Here is a 20,336-nt window from a genome sequence, read left to right as displayed (position 1 = left end):
AATTGTTTTCTACCCAAATTAACCCTTTTCACAAGATGAGGATGATGAAAGACTGGGCAAAAAACATATAGCTCTAACATATACCTTGCAGTTTGCAGCAGCTCCTTGATGACAGTTAATAGCTCAATGTTCTATATTAGGATTTTGACTTATAAAGGACAAGTAACAAAAGGAGCTCTCTTACAGAAGCCGTAACCCACTGACCTATTGACATTACATGCACTTCATTATCTGCATGGTACACGTTCTTAGCAGCAGGCATCTTAACCCTCTGCACTACCTTAGGATGAGTCAACACTTCCACTAGACAAACCTACGATCTCTTTCCAGTAAGGCCATTAATCACGGGATTTATCTTGACATTTTAATTGATATCTGAAAATTGCTGGAGGCCAGGAACTGCTCACACCTCGGTGGAGGAGAGACAATATACCCCTTCTATCTCTTCTAGTGTATGGAGATCGCTTGACAAATATATCCATTTAGCTTCTCAGGGTCTGGTGGCTCAGTATCCTTTTTTCACTACTGATTGATTTTACCTTTTATTTAGTAAAGCTGGAGTCCCTTTCTCTCTTTCTCTTTCTCTCTTTTCTTCTTTCTCTCTTTCTCTTCCTCTCTTTTCTTCTTTTTCTTTCTTGTTCTCAATCTTACTATTCTTTTATTTTATTTCCTCTTGCAGGTCTTTTTATTTATCTTTGTGAGATCAATTATTTTTACCCAAATGTAATACAAATGAATTGACATGAGTAGGTTCTTATATATCTGTTCTTACTAAGGTTTATCCATTATTTGTAGTATTGCTCGTATTTATTCTTTTTATTCATTATTTATTGTTCAAGATGGTTTTTATGTATTACATGCTGTAGTACCTTAATTATTTATACTCTCTCTCTTAAATTACTAACATTGTTTGATCAAAAAAAAAATGATAATATACATTTTCAAAAATGACACCCCCACCCTAAGTCAACGCCTTGTCCGGTCACACCAATCGCACCGCCCTAGAGCTGGCCCTGCACATGAAGCATGTGTGTGGCCAGTCCTCTCACTCCACCTCTAACACTGTTTACATATGTACATATATATCTAAGGGTACAGATCAACCAGCTTTGTATGTCACAGGGTCCTCAGCTAGGGTAGGACTGGTCCCAGAACAGAGGAGGGCTGATGACATTTGATTATTGCATGGAGGCAGTGCATTGAGTTGCTCTGTATTATTTGATGTGAGTTTGGTGTCTTATGATTCTTTCAGGTTCATAACGTTTCAACTTAATCGAGCAGAAGTCATTTTGCAATTGAGTCTCCGTATCTTCAGGGACCTGTAACATGCCAAGGTTTTTTTTTTATTAAAAAAGGTGAAGAGCGTTAGGATAATCTGGAATGTGGCCTGGAGGTATCATAGCAGCAAGTTCCTCAATAGGCCCATGATTCTATGCATTAGACATGACCAGAATCACACTTTCTCTCCACAGAATTTACTGACAAAAGCATAGTGCTGCAGCATCTGAAGAGACTGCCAAGTTATTTGCGTCAAACCCATTTCGTATTGCAGGAACCATAATTATCATGAGGTACTTGTTGTACCTTTATCAAGTTACTGTTTAAACCCTTACCTAGGACGTCAGTCAGTTAGTTATTGTTCCTACAGTTAGAAAATTGTTCCTGACCTCTTTTTCATGAAATTCTTTTGCTCCTTCTGAACACTTACCTTTTGATATGGATTAGTTAGCTTATTATATACATTATTTCTTTTTGTAGTACTCCACAAACAAACCTTTTATTTTTGGTAAATTAACAAATTTGCCCCACAATATCAGCCTTTCATCTTCTGAACTTACACTCTCTTGTTCCCAAGTAACAGCATTTTATTCTCTGTCCATAAGCTCTTTTTATATACAAATTCCAACATGTTTTCAGCTATTTTATACTTTGACTCCCGACAGCCCCACTTGCACAGATACTGCCTGCCATGTATAGACTCTTGACCTGGATTACCACCATTAAATGTCCATGTTTAGCTTCATTTTCCCATGTTAGATCTCAGATATTCAGTTTCAACCTCCCATTCCCATGTACTGTCTTGCATGCCCATGTGTACCCAATATGTTCCGGTAATGGCAGCCTGATCCCTGGAATGGCCATCAGATACTGTGTGTGTCTTGCCGTGGTGCGCTAAGGATTGCAGGCATGTGCTGCCTTTTGTGTACAGGGGTTGGCGTGATGTGTCCGGGATTGCTAACGCAAGACGAGCATTATCTTTGTGGGAAATTTATTAAATTCATGTGCTGGAAATTAGCATAATTTGCGAGAGACAGTCTCCATCCAACAGTGCCAGCTTTAGGCGGTGTGACCAGTGCCGCCACACTTGGCGCCAAGCTTGAGGGGGGCCCTTTGCGTTTCAGGCTGAGGAGCGATAAGAGCAGCCTGCAGAGAGCTTTATGTGCCCGACATTTTTCAGGGGATAATAAAAACGGCATAATAGCTCTGGTGGTTAATGCCCTTGATGGAGAGATCTGTGATTTGTCTAGTCACAGTTTTGACTCAAGATATAGTAGCATAGAAGGCTAATGTTCCTGCAGCAAAGCACAACGTGTAACATACAGATCACAGATTTGTATTTTGAGTTGATATTTGCCAGGGGTAACTGCTTTTGTTTCGGAGATCCTTTTGTTACTCGGAGTTAATAAATTACAAACCTACTATAGCACTTAGGGCTATAAACTGGCATCAAAGCACTGCATGCAAGGTATAGATTTAGAAACATAATGGGGTTTTTTCCCAACCTTTCCTTTTTCTATGGAGGCTAAACATCTTTCCTTTGGGTAGTAATAACATTTTATTAGTATGACACAACCAATCATTGTTATGTTTTAAATCCCTGGGTCGATCTGCTAAAACTTTGGGGCCAGTTTGCATCACAAGAGACACAAACCTGGTGAAAAGTGTTTTGGTGTTTACTTTCTAGCACACCATCTTGAATTGCATTGGAGAGTATCCCTATAGTTACACACAGTAGCACTAGTGCTACTTTGGATCAAGGTGGAATATCATGGGTGGTACCAAGCCATGGATTTTTATGGTTATCCCCATCTCCTAACTTTGGTAGAAAGGGATTTGCATCAAAGGTTACGCCTCCTCTAGGCACTCATAAAGTTGGAGAAAAGATTTCCAAAGCTTTAATACTTTGTATGTTTGCTGCACCGTACAGCACACATACATAGTAGTAAAGTGTTAAACTTTGTTAAAGCATAAAATAATGTGCCGAAAAAGTACCCTCCAGTATAAATGCTACTCTTTGCCTCTCACACACATCCTTGCACTAACACCCGCTCCCCTGTGCTCCCGCTCTCTTCCTCGTGTGATGTTCTCCCCTTCCCCAAAAAATACGACCATCTCTCTCGCTCTCTCTCTCGCTCTAGAGCAGAGTACAACGTGCAAACCATGCTCACCTATATAACACGAGGCAGTTCGGTTTACTGGACGAGTTGATGCGGGTGTCACCAATCAGTATGCCTGTAGTAATAAATAGAATCCCAAAACACTTTCCCACACAATGAGCAGAAACACATTTTACACCACTTATTACAAATCAACTTTGGCACAGTAAACAACAAAGGCTGTATAGAATAAGGCCATACGCTTTATATTCCCGAATTTCTGCCAGATAATCACGCAAATCCTGCAGACATAGCGTAAAATGCTATCATTTTTTCTTAAACCACTGTTACAATAATGAAAGACCGACATCACATTCACTATTTATCATTAACATGACTGTTTTGAGAACATGCAAGTGAAAACGTGTTGGCTTTCTGTAACTCAGGTGCTCATCATTCGGCCTCCTGTTGTAAGTCCTGATGTGAAGGTCTCCTTCTCTCTACACATTTCTCCATCACACAACTCTCTAAGCAACGTCTGTGTCTGGATATCAGAGTGTCTGCACCCTCACACAACTTTTTTAGGCCCCCACTTTAGGTATGGCGTTACGGTGTAGCTGTATGCCTGGCTGTATTGTTTTTAATACTTTACAATATACATACAGTGGGCTTTGTCTCTGGAGGAGTATTTCTCTCTCTCTCTTGATGCTTTTGGCTGTTTGGTGGATATGTCATTCCAATGTATGAGGGACAATCTACAGCCCAAAAGTACACTGCACCATCATACATAAAATTATTTATCTCCATGTGGTTTTTGATTTTCGTTCTTTCACTGCAACCAGCTTTTTAATTTTATATTCAGGCGTCAAAACGCAAGCCAATGCTTGGTCTATTTGCACACTGCTCACGTACTTCCTACATTCAGTTATAGGAGACTGGAGTAACTGTGTGACTAGAACCTGGTTTTGTACTATTATTGTATCCTCGCCGAGAATTACTGGTTCTATACACTTGACAGTAATGTAGACAACATTTAGCATCTCATTCACCTGGCTAAAGAAATGTGTTGAATGAATGATACATAACCCCTCCATACTAGACCAGCATAAGGACAGCGGCAACTGACTTGCTCGCTCACTACCATCAGTGCCTTCATCTTGCTACGGCCACCTTCAAAGTGCATTGAATTCTCCTCCAACGTATCTCAGGGCTTATTTGCTAAAAGTAACTCCTTTACCTCCGGAGAGGCCAGCTCTTCCCGCATTGGTCATCCCAAGGGCTTAGAGTAGATATCTATGAAACGCAAAGAAGTTGGTTATAGGGAAGCCTGGGAATACTGTGGCATGGGAGTTAATATGGCACCTGATCTTATCCTAGCCAATGTCTCAAATGAGATGTCTCTTTGGTAGCTAACCCTGAATAGGGTGAGTCCCCAGGGCACTGGTGTAGAGTGTGTCTTTAAAGTTTTAATAAAGTTGCTTAGACTTTCAATTGGATAAACGTTCGTTTATTTCATCACGACGTTTGTATTCATTTGTTTCTTTTTTTTAAATCGAAGATGCAGTTTTAAACAAGTGCCACGATATTACAAATCCCAATGCATTTCGGCTAGGTATTAGCCTTCGTCAGGGTTTTTTTCTGAAAAAAACGAGAAATGTATGCTGTCTTAGTTATAGCTGTATGGGTGTGTAGGGAATATGGGTGAATAGTGTATCCGAATGGTAGGGAAATCGGGTGTTGTGCCGCTTGCATACGTCCTCAATTTCGTGCTTATTAGATGTGGTAAAGGGGGTGGGAGAAATTGTACCCTGTGTGCCTTAATGGGTGAAAGGAAACTTATGCGGTCTCATAAGTGATGGATGTTTACGCTTCCATGGCTAGTAAGTGACGCGTTCAGCGAAGGAACTTGTTTGCTAACGTTACTGTGCTCAAGTGCTTTCTTGGTATATGACCAACGTGAGTTTATTAAGATGGGTAAACCACAATCCCTTATCGTATCAACACTTACTTGTAGGTTAACGTGGACAGCGTTTAAGGATTTCTGGGCGCGTGCGGTCTGGCGGCGTGCTTGTTGCTCCGTAGAGTGTAACGGCGTGTAGGTGGGCGTGTGTAATTAAATGTCCTGGTGTGTGTGAAAATCAAAATAGGACTGGTTTCTATGACCATGGAAAGTAAAAAGAGACTATATCTTAGTTTGATTAGTAAGAGGTAACAATAATAACAAAAGTACAATGAGGTTTGAATTGAAAAAATTGATACAGAATAATAACGAGGGCAATCAATTTAGAGGTAACACGTAAATTTTATACGATCATTCATCCCATCTGGTTTCATTGAATTTAATGTACGAATCCAGTAGTTTTCTCGTTGTAGCAGTGTTTTGTGATTGTCTTTACCTTCGGATTTAGTGACTACTTCTAGGATGTTAAACTTAAGTTGACTGATGTTATGTCCAGCTTCATAAAAGTGGTGGGCCACTGTAGATTTCAAGTTGTTTGTTCTGATGTTACTTTTGTGTTCATTTATGCGTATTTTGATTTTTCTTTCTGTCTGTCCTACGTAAATCTTGCCACAGGGACATTTGAGAGCATAAATTGTATTGGTGGTATCACATGTTGCTGTTACCTTGAGTTTGATGGTGTGTCCTTTAATTGGATGTGTGATATATGGTCCAGGTGTGATATTGTTGCAGTTTCTGCACGCAATGGTTCCTTTATATTTGGTTTGTGGATCTTGGTTGATAGGATTTTTTATGATCTATCCCAGATTTTTGCTTCTGGTGTATGCAAATATCGGTTCATTTTCAAAGATTTTGTTAAAATCCGGTTCTAGGCGCAATATTGACCAATGTTTCTTGATGGTATTTTTGAAACGTTTGCTCATTGTGGAATATTTGGATACCACGGTCATGCGATTGAGTGGGGTTCTTTCTTTTGATAGTAATGCTGTTGTCCTACTAATAGTGTCGCTTCTAGCTTCTGCCTGACGAAGGATGTTTTCTGGATATCCCCTTGTCTTAAACTGATGTATCATTTCTTTGGTGCGTGCTTTCATGGTATCTGGATCAGATACGATTCTTTTTACTCTCAAAATTTGTGTGAACGGTAGGTGATTCTTTAAAGCATTGAGGTGAAAACTGTCATATGATAAGGTATTGTTTTTGTCGGTGCTTTTTCTGCGTAAGTCTGTTTGAAAACCTTGATGGGTTTGTATAATGGTAACATCCAGAAAGTTGATCATGTGTTGTTGGATATCGAAGGTTAACTGTATTCTCTGATCAATGGTGTTGAGTTCTGTCAATAGTTTCGTGAGGGTGGTTGTTGGTCCCTGCCATAAAATGAAGATATCGTCAATGAAACGTACAAACATTTTTAGATGAGTCTGCCATTCTGGATTCGTTAGAATGTGTTGTTCTTCGTAGTTTCCCATGAAGATATTGGCATATGTTGGGGCAGCACAGTTTCCCATCGATGTACCTGACTTTTGTAGATACCAGTTGACTTTCCATTTAAAGTAACTGTGTTCTAGTGTGAATATCAATAGTTTCATCAGAAAAATTTGTAAATCTTGATTATATTCACTTTGCAGAAGAGCTTGTTCTGTGGCTTCTATGCCTAGTTGATGCGGTATGGATGTGTAAAGTGATTTCACATCAACTGTACACATTGTCACTGGTAGATTTATGTCTTTGATGGTTTCATGGAATTTGATGAGGAAATCTGTGGTGTCTTTGATGTGAGTTGGAAGTTTGGTGACACTATGTTGAAGATGTCTGTCCAAGTATATTCCTACTGGTTCGTGAATGCTGTTCTTTGTTGATACGATGGGTCGGAATGGTGGGTGGGTCAGATGTTTATGTATTTTAGGCACCATGTAGATGGTAGGACTTTTAGGGTTTGTTTGAATCAGGTATTTTTTGACTTTTTCGTTGATGGTGCCTCTGTTTATGGCTTTCTCCACTATTTTTATGAGGACATCTTTGATTTGTTGAGTCGGGTTGAAATCCATTCTCATGTACATTTCTTCGTCTGATAGATGAGTTTCCACTTGTTACTCATAGAAGCTGGTGTTGAGAATTACTAATGCACCACCTTTGTCTGCTTTCTGACATGTAATGTTAGGTCTATTGGCTAGTGCTTTCAAGACTCCCCATTCTTTCTGTGTGAGTTTCTTGTGTTTCTGTTTCTTGAAGTTAAATTTCTGAAGGTCTTGTTTTACAAGGGCTTCAAATGTGTCGTGGCTTTTGTGGCTAATTGGGGCCATATACGGGCTTTTAGGTTTCAAACCTTTGAGAAGATCTTCAATGTTGGGTTTCTTATGTTCTATTATATTTTCGAAGTAATGCCTTAATCGCAGCTTTCTCATCAGTTTGAAAAAACTTATTTCTATTTCTAGATAGTTGGTATGTGACGTTGGAACAAAAGAAGTACCTTTTTGTAATGTGTTGGTTTCAATTTTTGTGAGTTGATAGTCTGAAATATTGATGACTAAGTTGTTTTCGGGCCCCCTTTCTTCTGTTTGTTTTGTTTGGTTGTAGTCATGCGTGTTTGGGGTGGTACGTTTGTGCTTTCTTTGGCTCCTCCTGGGTCTTGCTCGTTGGTTGTGCCTGCCTCTAAAAAAGAGACCGATGCAGATGTGTCTGGTTGTGAGGTTGTTGGATGGTGTGTTCTGTAGGTTTTCTTGAGACATTGGGAAGGTCGCTTTCTGAGGAAGATGTATCTGTGTTTGTATTGTATAGTTTATTCTGTCTCCTTTTGGCGTATATGTCCGCCCAGGTGTAGACTTCTCCCAATTTGTAGTCTACGGTGTCTCTTCTGTACTTTCTAATTTTTCTTTCGTTGATTTCTTGTGTGTGTTTGGATAATTGTATGTTGATGTCTTCTAGTATTTTGTTCCAATCTTCTGGGGGTAAATTTGTTTGTAATTCCGTTTTAACCATGTTTATTTCTTTGGTTAGTTCTTCTAGTATGCTTGATAACTCTTCTATTATTAGGAGGATTAAATCCAATGAACATTTATTCAATATTGCGAACCATCGGTCCTTAAATGGTTGGTTGTTTTTGCACAAAGATGGTTTAAGTGGAATTCTGAGTCCTCTGGGGATACGTTGGGCTTTATGATATTTGATCATGGTGCTGGCGTGTAATTTCTGATTGATTGCCTTTCTGGAAAGATAAAGTAGTTGGCGTATGTTTTGTTTGTTTCTTTCTGTAACTCAGGTGCTCATCATTCCTTCTGTTGTAAGTCCTGATGTGAAGGTCTCCTTCTCTCTACACATTTCTCCATCGCACAACTCTCTAAGCAACGTCTGTGTCTGGATATCAGAGTGTCTGCACCCTCACACAACTTTTTTAGGCCCCCACTTTAGGTATGGCGTTACGGTGTAGCTGTATGCCTGGCTGTATTGTTTTTAATACTTTACAATATACATACAGTGGGCTTTGTCTCTGGAGGAGTATTTCTCTCTCTCTCTTGATGCTTTTGGCTGTTTGGTGGATATGTCATTCCAATGTATGAGGGACAATCTACAGCCCAAAAGTACACTGCACCATCATACATAAAATTATTTATCTCCATGTGGTTTTTGATTTTTGTTCTTTCACTGCAACCGGCTTTTTAATTTTATATTCAGGCGTCAAAACGCAAGCCAATGCTTGGTCTATTTGCACACTGCTCACGTACTTCCTACATTCAGTTATAGGAGACTGGAGTAACTGTGTGACTAGAACCTGGTTTTGTACTATTATTGTATCCTCGCCGAGAATTACTGGTTCTATACACTTGACAGTAATGTAGACAACATTTAGCATCTCATTCACCTGGCTAAAGAAATGTGTTTGAATGAATGATACATAACCCCTCCATACTAGACCAGCATAAGGACAGCGGCAACTGACTTGCTCGCTCACTACCATCAGTGCCTTCATCTTGCTACGGCCACCTTCAAAGTGCATTGAATTCTCCTCCAACGTATCTCAGGGCTTATTTGCTAAAAGTAACTCCTTTACCTCCGGAGAGGCCAGCTCTTCCAGCATTGGTCATCCCAAGGGTTTAGAGTAGATATCTATGAGACACAAAGAAGTTGGTTATAGGGAAGCCTGGGAATACTGTGGCATGGGAGTTAATATGGCACCTGATCTTATCCTAGCCAATGTCTCAAATGAGATGTCCTCTGCCATTTGGAAACTCAAGTCAGCAGACCCAGGTTTTGCAGTCAGTTCTATCATCTCTGACATTTGTAAATATTGACTGGCTTCGGGTCAGGTCTGTCTGGCTTTCAAGAGAAGGGCAATTACCCCCTTGCTGAAAATGACTGATATGGAGCCTTCCACCCTGAAAAACTACAGACCCATTCCCATTCTCCTTGCAGGCTCTAAGGTCAGGGAGACGAATTTGCCAGCTGGTTCATCTTCACTTCCATTGGCAGCCCCTTCACGTTACCGTTGTGAGCCCTCCACTCAGGTTCCCTCGCCTTCAGATATGACGTTGGATTTACATATTCATGCTGTTTACAGAAAGGCAACTTCTCTTGGTTCGATATCGCTTTCTACAAGATAAAACCCATAGCTTTAGATGAAGAGTTGAATCCATGAGACAGATCTACCTTCTGATGGCCTTGTGCAGTGTGTGCCGGAGGAAGGAGGTGCTCAGTTATTTACATCACAATCTAGACGATAATCTAAATCAGTTGGAAGAAAATCAATCTAAAAAGAATAGTGTAATGGACTGTCTTACCCAATGTTAAATAGGGCCTAGATAAAATATCAAAAATATTCTTCCACTACTTGAAAGTGCCCATACTAGAATACTAAGGGGTGTCCGCAATTTAAATATATATTGATGCATACGTTTGTGATCATATTGATTTTTATTTACAGACTAGTGCCGGAGTGTGTTTTTTCAAGAATTACTCGAGAGACTGCTCTTTACCTGAGACGCAGGATTCAAGGTTGAAAGATCTCATCTTGTTTTTCTCAAGACGTGCTAAGATAAGTGTGGTAAGGACATCGGATTATATTTTGGCATGCTTATTTCCTGTTGTGAAAGCAACATTTATATTTTAGACACACACACACACACACACACAAATAGAAAAGCATAATTTAGTATCATACAAAGTGTTCATTCAACAGGCAGCAGTGCTTTCAGGCTTGGCCTGCATATTGGTTGGGCTTAAAGTGGGAGTGTGTTTTCATTGTCTATTTTGTTTCTAATATGTCTAGATTCAATTACAAGAGCGACTGCTGCATTTTAGGAGGATCATGTGGACATTGTAAATGACACCAATTTAGTTGTCTACAGTCTATAAAGTAGTTTTGTCCGGTCAATGTTTTTTCATTATGTATACTACTTTATTTACCTCTACTTATGAAACACCTAAGAAAAAATAGTGAAATCAAAATGTCACATAAAATAACAAAGAGAACCAATTACCAACAGTTCCAGAAAGTATATAGCCCATCCAGTGGAAACTGGTTTTCCTTTATTACTTTTGATTAGTAGAGGCGCAGTAGGTTACGTTAATGTGCTATTTACCATTAGCATTTGATTGTTGTTTACATACATTAGGTCTGATATAGGGTTGTTCTTTCAGGTTATCATAAACTTTAAAGCCTTTATTTGCCTTACATTTTTTTTAATTTCGGTTTTATCATGGTTTCCTTCTGTACTTTATTTCCTAAATGTGTCCTGTTCCTTTTCACACTCTATAGGATCACTCTTCATCACAGTTGCCTGCTTCCTTTGGCACATCTACATGTACTACAGCGAATCACTTGCATAGATTATACACTTGAAATTCAAGTGCTTAGTAGCAACGGTCTTTTTCTGCTTCCATTTTTACTGGGACTCATCGAAGCAGGGGCAGCCGGCACAGATCTGGGGTGGTGAGGGGCGAGAGGGTAGAGGGGTGTAAAAAAGAAAAGCAACAGACACTTACCTCCTCGCTGCTCTCTCCCACGCCTTCTCTCCCATGAGTAAGCCGAACAGGAACCAGCCTGGCTCCCTGAGCCAATCACAGCACTGCAAAGCAGCGTTGTGATTGGCTCTCCTAAGTAGTGATTGGTCTGAGTGCCGTAGTTCGGCGCTCAAACGGGGACTGTGGGGGCCTGGGCATGTTCTCCACCCAGGCTGTAATGCAACCTGGGTGGAGAACATGCAAAGTGCGTATGACTGTTTGTCCGGCCCGAGGCGGCCAGCCAAAGCGTCGTGTGCTTCAATGTGCCACCACTTCTACCCTGCCCTGCTCTGTGAGCAGAGCAGCCCCGCCCTGCCCCCATGCGGTCACAGCAGGAACAAATAAAATGATAATAACATCAAGTTATTACCATTTTATTTTTCCTTTCTTTCACTGCTGCAAAGCAGTGAGGCGACGCTCCTCCGCCTGAGCGGAGGAGCCGCCATTGGTTATCTGCTGTATGACATTAAAACTTGGATTGATTTATGAACAATGAGTATTAAAAACGTTAAGGCAATGCATGTCAGCAATTTAGTTCCTCTTTTATTTTACTTAATCTTGCCTCCCTCGAGAGTTAGCTATTTAATCATGTGGCGTTTCTTTCTGTATTTTTTTTCGTACATACTTTGAGCTGTGCAGATGTTTATGAGGGGCTTTGACAGAGCTCTGACGCTGAACCTGAAGCCAAAGCAAAGTGCCTGTCAGTGGGTTGGCCTCTGCAGAGCACACAAAACAATGGTCATGTATTCCAGTTGTAATTGCAATTTTGTGAAAATGTGTGTGAAGGGGGTGCACAGATGGTAAAATATGTACAGGGCAAAAGTAAAATAAATTGCTTAAATGTGAGTGAGTGCAGTGTATGTTTGGATGTGGTGAAGTGAGGGAGATGCAATGAAGTGCATTCAGGGAAGAGTGAAAAGAGAGTGCTGAAGAGGAAAGAGAGGTGGCTGAAGATGTGCAGATCTTTTTTTGAATTTTTCCTTCTGGAAGAGGATCCAGCCTGGACCCCACGTTAGTCCATTAAGCTTGCCCCTGTCGCTCTCTACATAAAAGTCACTTTTACGCTCACCACTTTCAAATGTCACCAGCTGCCACTGCAGATAACTATCTATTGTAAGCACATATCTCATCTTTGCCCTTGACTCAGATATTTGTATCAACTTCACAAGGGAACAAGAACACTGGTTTGCTTGTCTTTTACATCCATTTCACAGTTGAACAAATGCTGCAGCTCCACTTCTAACGGAGCAAGCGATGTGCAGCCAGGGCCTGAGGTGTCAAAGTGGGGGAAGGTAGGGTGGTAAGGGGTCTCAGAACAATATATATAACAGAAGATTAGTATTCAAACACTTAAAATTACAGAGGATAAGGCACCAAACCACATGTGCATGCATTCACTTGTACATGTGACAAATGGGAAAGGGTGGGATCTCTGCCTGTGAATGACAGACGGCTGCTCTCACACAGGGAGGGAGACTCCAATGCCCCAAACAATGATGCTGACAGTGTCACTGTCCTATAGAGAATACTGCCATAGACTACAAAGGCAATGATTCCTTTGGAACAGTAAACCCTGCGCCGTGCATCCCAGTTCAGAAAGTTGATTTACTGACTGGCTTCCGTCTCCTGATCCAGAGTGAGGCGGAGCAGGCAGCCCAGACTTACATACATTGATTTGTTTAGAGATACAATCCGATGGTGATCAGCCCCCAACAGATGAGTCTCCTGTATGAGAATAACATCAGGGCCATGTTGTAGTATGTATCGTCAGATTTGTTTGCATTTGTTAGGGGAGTTTAAGCCTTGCATGCTCAGAGATCTCAATTTAGTATTTGCCAAGGTAGACATCAAGCCAGGTAGGGTGGATGATGCTCTATCTATGGCAAAGAGATAGCGTGGTAGGACCCATTATGTCTGTGTGGAAGGGGGAAACCGCTGTTGCCCAAGTTATCCACAAAAGTAGTGCGGCAGCCAAAGGAAAGCCCATACGGGATTGGCCGTATTGGGGATCGATTGAGGTAAGCCCGAAAATGGTAGCAATATGGCATGTACCCGCACCTCCTCATCCCTCCCACTGTAGGTTGTAACAGTTGATTATATGTGAGAAGTCTCATAGGCAAGATGATTCGACCTGCTAGCAAAAACAGAACACAGTTAATATAAACAAGTCCAACCGCAACTTCCATGGAGTGCGTAAACCGGCACCAAGGTGCTCCAGCCCTGCCACAGGAGTCACCCTCCAGGGGATCAAATCACCGGGGGATGGTCATCACAGGAAGAGTGATTTCACTGTGGTCCAGAGAGGCCGGAGATCCGGAGAGGCCGGATATCTCTTCCAGCAGGACCCCGCACAGGGGAACACCTTGCTCCTGAGGGTCAACAGCGAGGTCCAATAGCTGTTTTGCCTCTTTGACTGATCTCGGCGAGCGGCGCCTGCCCTCCCATGTGAACAAGAGGGTGAAGTGGTATCCCCACTGGTAGCAGTTCACAGAGCTTTGCAGTAACAGGCTTAAAGCCTTGTCTTTTTCGCAGTGTGATGGGAGAGAGATCCTGGAAGAGTTGGATATTACGCCCCCAAAACTCAAGTTCAGTTTTACCCCTAGATGCTCGCAGGATCGCTTCTTTCTCCGTGAAAAAATGCACCTGGTCAGGATGTCTGTGACCACATCCATGCGTCCAGAGTCTGGGACCACCCGGTTTACCCTGTCGAGGTTCAGTGGTGAAGCGTTGTCATCGTCTCTAATCATCTGGAGGAGGTCAACTGTGAAGGACACACCCCAAATGCGGATATTGTTAGAACGGCTTCTGTTTTCCAAGTCCTCTTGCTTGGTTTGTAAATCAATGTTCTGCTCTTCCCTCACCGTTACCCGCCACTATAACATCTCTTGGTCTTCTGATCTAACGTCCACCATACACTCAAGGTCATCCACTCGTTCACCTATATCAGAGATATCTTTCTGGAGGTCTCTTAGGCAGGATTTGAATTTGTCTTTGAGGGAGCCAATGTCGGAGCGCATCTCTTGCAAGAAGCGGTCCATATAACCCTGCGTGATAAGGGTTGTTGCTGCAGGGGCAGTCCCCAAGGTCAAAGTGGAGGGCGATACCTCCATTTCTACTGTCGAGGCTTCGGACCAAAGGGACATCACTGGGTTGTCCTTTGCGGTTTTGGAGCATGGCATGACAGCAAGGTGAGTGCCAAAGCTAGGTCAAGATATGCAGGGCCTTCCATGGCTAGTCGTATTGTCCTCACCGAGGACGGTTTAGGTAGTGGCAGAGGCAGTGGATGGCAGCTGAGGGAAGGAGCAGGCAGTTAGAGGATGCTGCAGCGAGGTTACGTGCGACCAAGGACTGTTCAGGGTGGGAGACTGAAGGAGGGTCAGACCCTCGAATGTGAGCCCCCTGCAACATATGTTTAGAAGATTTTATTTATCTAGGATTTATAAGGGCATAATGGCAAGGCTTGTCGGGATTTGGAAAAAAAATAATCGTATGGTTAATAGCTAAAGAGAATCTTTATTTAACATTTCCACTCCTGAGTTGTTTTAATTCATATTCCTTTATCCATGTAAATCAAATATTTGGAAACGTGCAGGAAAAAACCTCTTTAATAAAAGCTGACAGTCTAATCAAAAGATCCATTTACTGTATCATGATCACATCAGTTTCTTTATTTCTTTTACAATTTCTTCCTGACTACTACCTATCTGAGCACTGAGTTCTTTCTTGACTAATGACAGATTATTTTTGTGTAAGATAAAATAAACCTTGACGGAAATGATTACGATCTGAATATGATCAAGATGGAGTGCTGGAACAAATTGCTATTTTTTACAGTCTGAAGATATGTTTGTGTATTAGAGTTAGAATTGGAAATAGTGGCAAGATCTCTGAACGATAATTTGATACCCGTTGCAAATGGCAAGTTCAGTTGTTCAGGTTGTCCAAATTAGGAATATATTATTCTAAATTGCTTTAATCCTATTAGTCCGTGTTCTGTTGATGGGGATTACAGTTTAAGGCATAATTTTGTGATAGCTGTGTGATAATTATCAGCACAGAAGCTTGCTTACATGAAACCTTCTCTCTAGATAAAAGTACCACAATGAGTCAAAGATAATTGTATCACTAGTAGTGACACGACAAAAATAAGCCTGAAACTAAACATGAATAAAACATAAGGAGATGATCTGCATACTTGTGTGAACAGTGGGGTCACAGTCTTTCTGGACCTCTTTAGGATCTGTTTTACTTGTGATGCATGTAAAAAATACTCGATGCTGTAAAAGAAATGATGTCCTGGGATTTTATAGCACATCATCAATTTTATCTTCTATAATTTTACTTGTTAATAACTCATCCTGCCAAATCAGATGACTAAATGATCAATTTGATTCACAGGATTGATAAGAAGCAGTTTCTTTACCAAGGATATAATGATCAAGTCCTGTTAATGCGTGGAAACTAGCTCAGCTGTGTGGACTGTGGGTAGATAATATTCACTTTGGGAGGATTTTCCTGCGAAAGCAATGGTGAAGTTTCAAAACTACCCCCAAATTTTCAGGCAAAGGTTTTCCCTATGCACGCCCATTGCTAAAGTCTGTCAATCTTCACAAATGAACTGTATCAGATCTCATTAGGAAAGATTGATTATTCAAACTGGGACAATGATGTAATATAGAAATAGTGTAATAATTAAAGTAAACAGAAAGATAAGGTTATTCTACTTGGGTGCCAGAGGATGTCCTGTAGAAACCAAAAACAAAATTAGTTCAAAGTAACCTACATTCAAATCTTACGGGATTTTCAATCTTTTTTTATTTTTAGTATTCAATTAAAGCCTGTTGAATTGCAAAACAATTCAGACAGTATCTCTGCTTTATCTAAGAACTGTAAATGACAGTTATCATTATTACTAAATCAAAGCAATCAAATTTACTGACTTTGAATGAGCGAAAGCTTGGGCCAGTATTGCTAGGATTCAAACTTATGACCTGAAAATCACAGCAAAAGTCAGCAGTGAGAATACCACACTAAGCCATTTTATGGTTCAGTATATTAAATCTGAACAATAAAATGTTGAGGATCTTGGGAAATTCATAGTAATCATACAGAAAGTCAAATGTCTTATGAAAAATAACTAATGGGATTCTCTTCTGAAGCCTTCTGTTTTATTACTCCAGTGTAATTTTAGTGGAGATCTTAGCATTTGTTACTTTTTCCATTTAAAACCATAATACCAAAACTTGAGTTTACTGAAATAGACTGCAGGGCAATAATGAGGCCCACGAAGGAATAAAAATAGTAGCATATAAATAATTAAAATGTTCTGTATTTCATGATTAGTCTTGTCTGGTGGCTCAGTGGACTAATAGATCTACTCCAGAAATCTGTGTTTGACTTCATAATCGTAGGCTTGATTCCTAGCTGGTTCACCCAGTGTTTCACCCTTTTGAGGTCAATAAAATGAGCATCGACACCATTGAGTTGGGTGACAGTAAACATCTGCTATTTCAACAAGAGACCCAAGGGTAAAGATGCCATGTACAATGTTGGCAGTATGAACTTTCTTTCTTTGATAAAAATGAGAATTATGAATAAAAAGGAAAGCAACAAAGATCTAGAAGTTTCTGCCATTGCTGAAGTTCGAGAGGTGGCTTTCTATATTAGGTCTCAATTACTCCCCAGGTATCATGCCTTTTGTAGCAGACATTCTGTGTAGTTGTGCAGCTCCAGAAAATTAGTTTAGTGTTTTATAAATTGCTATGTTTCCAGGAACAAAGCCAAACATGTTTCAGATGTAATTTATGGCTTTATATGGGGCTTTATTATGATGAAATGATCATCTGCTTACAGGTCTACTCTGTCTAGTATGCTTAAGGTGATAAAGAATATTCTGTGGCGCAAATTTTGATGGGTGGGTGCTCAATGTATATAGGAGTGGTCTCAAACCTTTTCTGTAATATGATCTCATTATGCTCAATGAAAATCATCCAGAGCTATTATTATTATTATTAGTATTTTAATAGTGACCACATCAGACAAGATTACATTTCTAACTAAACCATGCAAGATTATTAGTTGTAAACAGCTCAGTGCATCAGGCAGTGTAGAAAGCAATAATGTACATAAGGCTTTTGTTTTGTAGAGAAACCACAGTGTGGTTCCCTGCCAACAGAAATTTTCGCCCCCATTTTTGTTCTTGCCGGGGTGGGACTTCACCTCCCGGAATACCTCTGACTGGAGGCAGGACCAGTTTTGCCAACAGTGCTTAAAATTGCTTTAGCTTCCTGCTGTGCAGGTGCCTCCACAGTGTTTCCCTGCCCGCAGAACTTTTCGCCTGCATTGGTGTCCTTGCTGGGGTGGGACTTCATCCCCCAGCATACATCTGGCTGGGGGCGCTACCAGAGATGCCAGTTAGCATCCCACCGCTAAGACCGGGCCCGTCTTCACCCAGAAGAGGCTGGGCGCCTCCACTTTCATTTGCTTTTCATTGGCCATACCCCACCCTACTGCCTTCCCTGGATGTGTAATTTCCTGATGGTCGCTGGCATTGGTGAGTGAAGTAAATAATGCTTTATCAATTTGGAAGACCTCTAAGTAGGTAATATGTAACAGTCAGAAGTGCAATGTAACAAGGTAATAATAAGTCTCAACAATGCCTCATAATTGTTCAAATATCAGTTTTAAATAGAACAGAAAATAACATGAATTTCTAAAGCGCATATTCACCCTGAAGGGTGTCCTGGTGTACAGGGCCGGACTGGCCGTAGCGGGCACCGGGCAATCCCCCGGTGCGCCGCACGGGTGGAGGCCGGTTTTGGGCCCCTGGGGGCCGTTTTTGTTACAGGGCCGTTTTTGCAGCATAACTGCAAAATCGGCCCTGTAACAAAATCGGCCGAAAACCGGCCCTGGGAAAGAGCTCGACGACACCCCCAACTCCCGCGGAGGGGGGGGGAGGGGGCGGTCGAGCACTTTGCCAGGGCCGGTTTTGGTTCCCAGTCCGGCCCTGCTGGTGTACTAGCTTGTTTATTATTACCCAGCTCAGTGGTTGTAACACTTGAACTGAAAATTCAACATGAAATTCAACCATGTTTTTCCAAAACTAAGCTTATAAGTTTAAAAAATGCACTCACTTTCATCTCGAATACATACCTTTCAATTTTGATAGACGTATATTAATTCAACTAAGCAAATGTGTCTAATTTATGAGGTCGGGCTGCTCACATGAGAGGTCGGGCTGCTCACATGAGAGCTATTTACAGGTATCTGGAGAGTTACCAGTAGCTCACAAGCTACTCCGTGAAAACGTCTGGTATATAGTAAGTAAAGTTAAAATTATGAGGTCCATGATGTTCATAAATTACCCCAATTGCAGTTAGCAAGATTTCAAGGGAAGTCAATCACCTCCTTAAATAAAATGTCCTACTTCACATAATCAAAGACCTTCTCTGATCAATTAGTTTGTTGTAAGCAGAGCAATGACCATTCAATCAATCAATTTTCATGTTTATTCGGCTGGGATACAGTCATAAAACTACAAGATAAAATGTTAAACTATACATAAAAAACAGAAACCAGTAAAATTTGCTCAATACAATCTCACTTGTCATAAAGTGCAATATGCTTCAGAGCATTAATGCAGTACATTGATCTAAGCTTGCACCCTTGCAAGATTAACGGCAACAACATTAACTATTTTTCTACTTAATCAGGCAACTTAATCAGAAAGCATTGACAATCTAGAGCGTACATCGGCCCTTAACAATTAACTAACATGAAAACATGTTTCATCGTTGTGTAATTGTTTCAGAAAGAGCATCGACCTAGTGCAATGCGTCACGTTTCTCGGTTTAATAAAAGGCATTAAAAACATTTTGGAATATTTCTGATAAAAACCACAGAAAAATTAAAATGTATCATTGCCTGTTTAAAGTGTTCTTACAGGGGTACACCATTGATTCTAGATTTCGTGATCCGTCAAGAGGAGGCCAATAAAAGGGGGGGTCAAAAAAAGTGTGTTTTCCTTGTTAATTCCCATAGGGATTTTAAACACGACTACAGCCCGAACCGCTGGATGGAGTTACACCAAATTTGGCAGAAAGGTAGATATTGGTACAGAAAGTATGCTTCTTGTAATTTGGTGTAAATCTGTTCCGTATTTTGGGAGGGGTAAAAGAATATTCTAATGTGTATTTCTAGGGTTGCGACTAATTCACAACAAAACACGAATGCGTGTGCCAACTGGAATGCCGTGATTGGCTGGCCGCAACTTCAGCAGAAAGTTAGGGCTGCCATTTTAAGTAACAGGACACAGTTCCCGGGAATGAAAATAAAGAACAAAAGTAGTAAAAGTCATCAGGCTAGAGGTACCCTGACCACATGAGTGGAATACAGATTGTGTTTGTGTGACACCTTATGTGGTCAAAATGTGGAAAAACTGTTTTTTCCCCTCATGCGATATTTGTGAATTCACGAATATCGCAGATTTAAAACGAAAAATACATTTACTCCCACTCACAGATGCACTCAGACACTCACACACCCACTCAGAGACTCCCACATCCACTCATAGACCCACTGTCACTCTCATACACCCACTCACAGACCCACTCAAGACACTCGCGTATCCAGTCATAGGCCCACTGACACACTCAAGCAGCCACTCACAGACCCACTCAGACTCTCATGCACACACACAGAGACTCATGCACTCACTCAGACACTCACAAACCCACCCACAGACCTACTCAGAGACTCATGCACTCTCTGACACTCATGCATCCACTCAGACACTCACACACCTACTCACAGACCCACTCAGAGACTTAAGCAGTCACTCACAAACCCACTCTGACACTCATGCACCAACTCACATACCCTCTCAGAGACTCACACACCCACTCACAGATCCACTCAGACACTCATGCACCCACTCACAGACCTATTTAGAGACACATGCACCCAGTCCCAGACACTGACACATCCAATCACAGACACACTCA

General features: G+C 41.1%; 1 protein-coding gene across 1 annotated transcript in view; it reads left to right on the top strand.

Moving 5' to 3' along the window:
• Positions 1-20,336, top strand: part of ITGA4 (integrin subunit alpha 4) — a 466,594-nt gene that overhangs the window by 401,190 nt on the left and 45,068 nt on the right. The window contains exon 24 of the mRNA XM_085646210.1: positions 10,256-10,375. Within this exon, the coding sequence (XP_085502336.1) occupies positions 10,256-10,375 (120 nt within the window). The remainder of the gene's footprint in view (positions 1-10,255; positions 10,376-20,336) is intronic.

Source organism: Triturus cristatus, chromosome 3_1 (genome assembly GCF_964204655.1).
Source record: "Triturus cristatus chromosome 3_1, aTriCri1.1, whole genome shotgun sequence".
NCBI classification, from domain to species: domain Eukaryota; kingdom Metazoa; phylum Chordata; class Amphibia; order Caudata; family Salamandridae; genus Triturus; species Triturus cristatus.
Note: the sequence above shows the minus strand (reverse complement) of the source record. Positions and strands in the feature narration are given on the sequence as shown.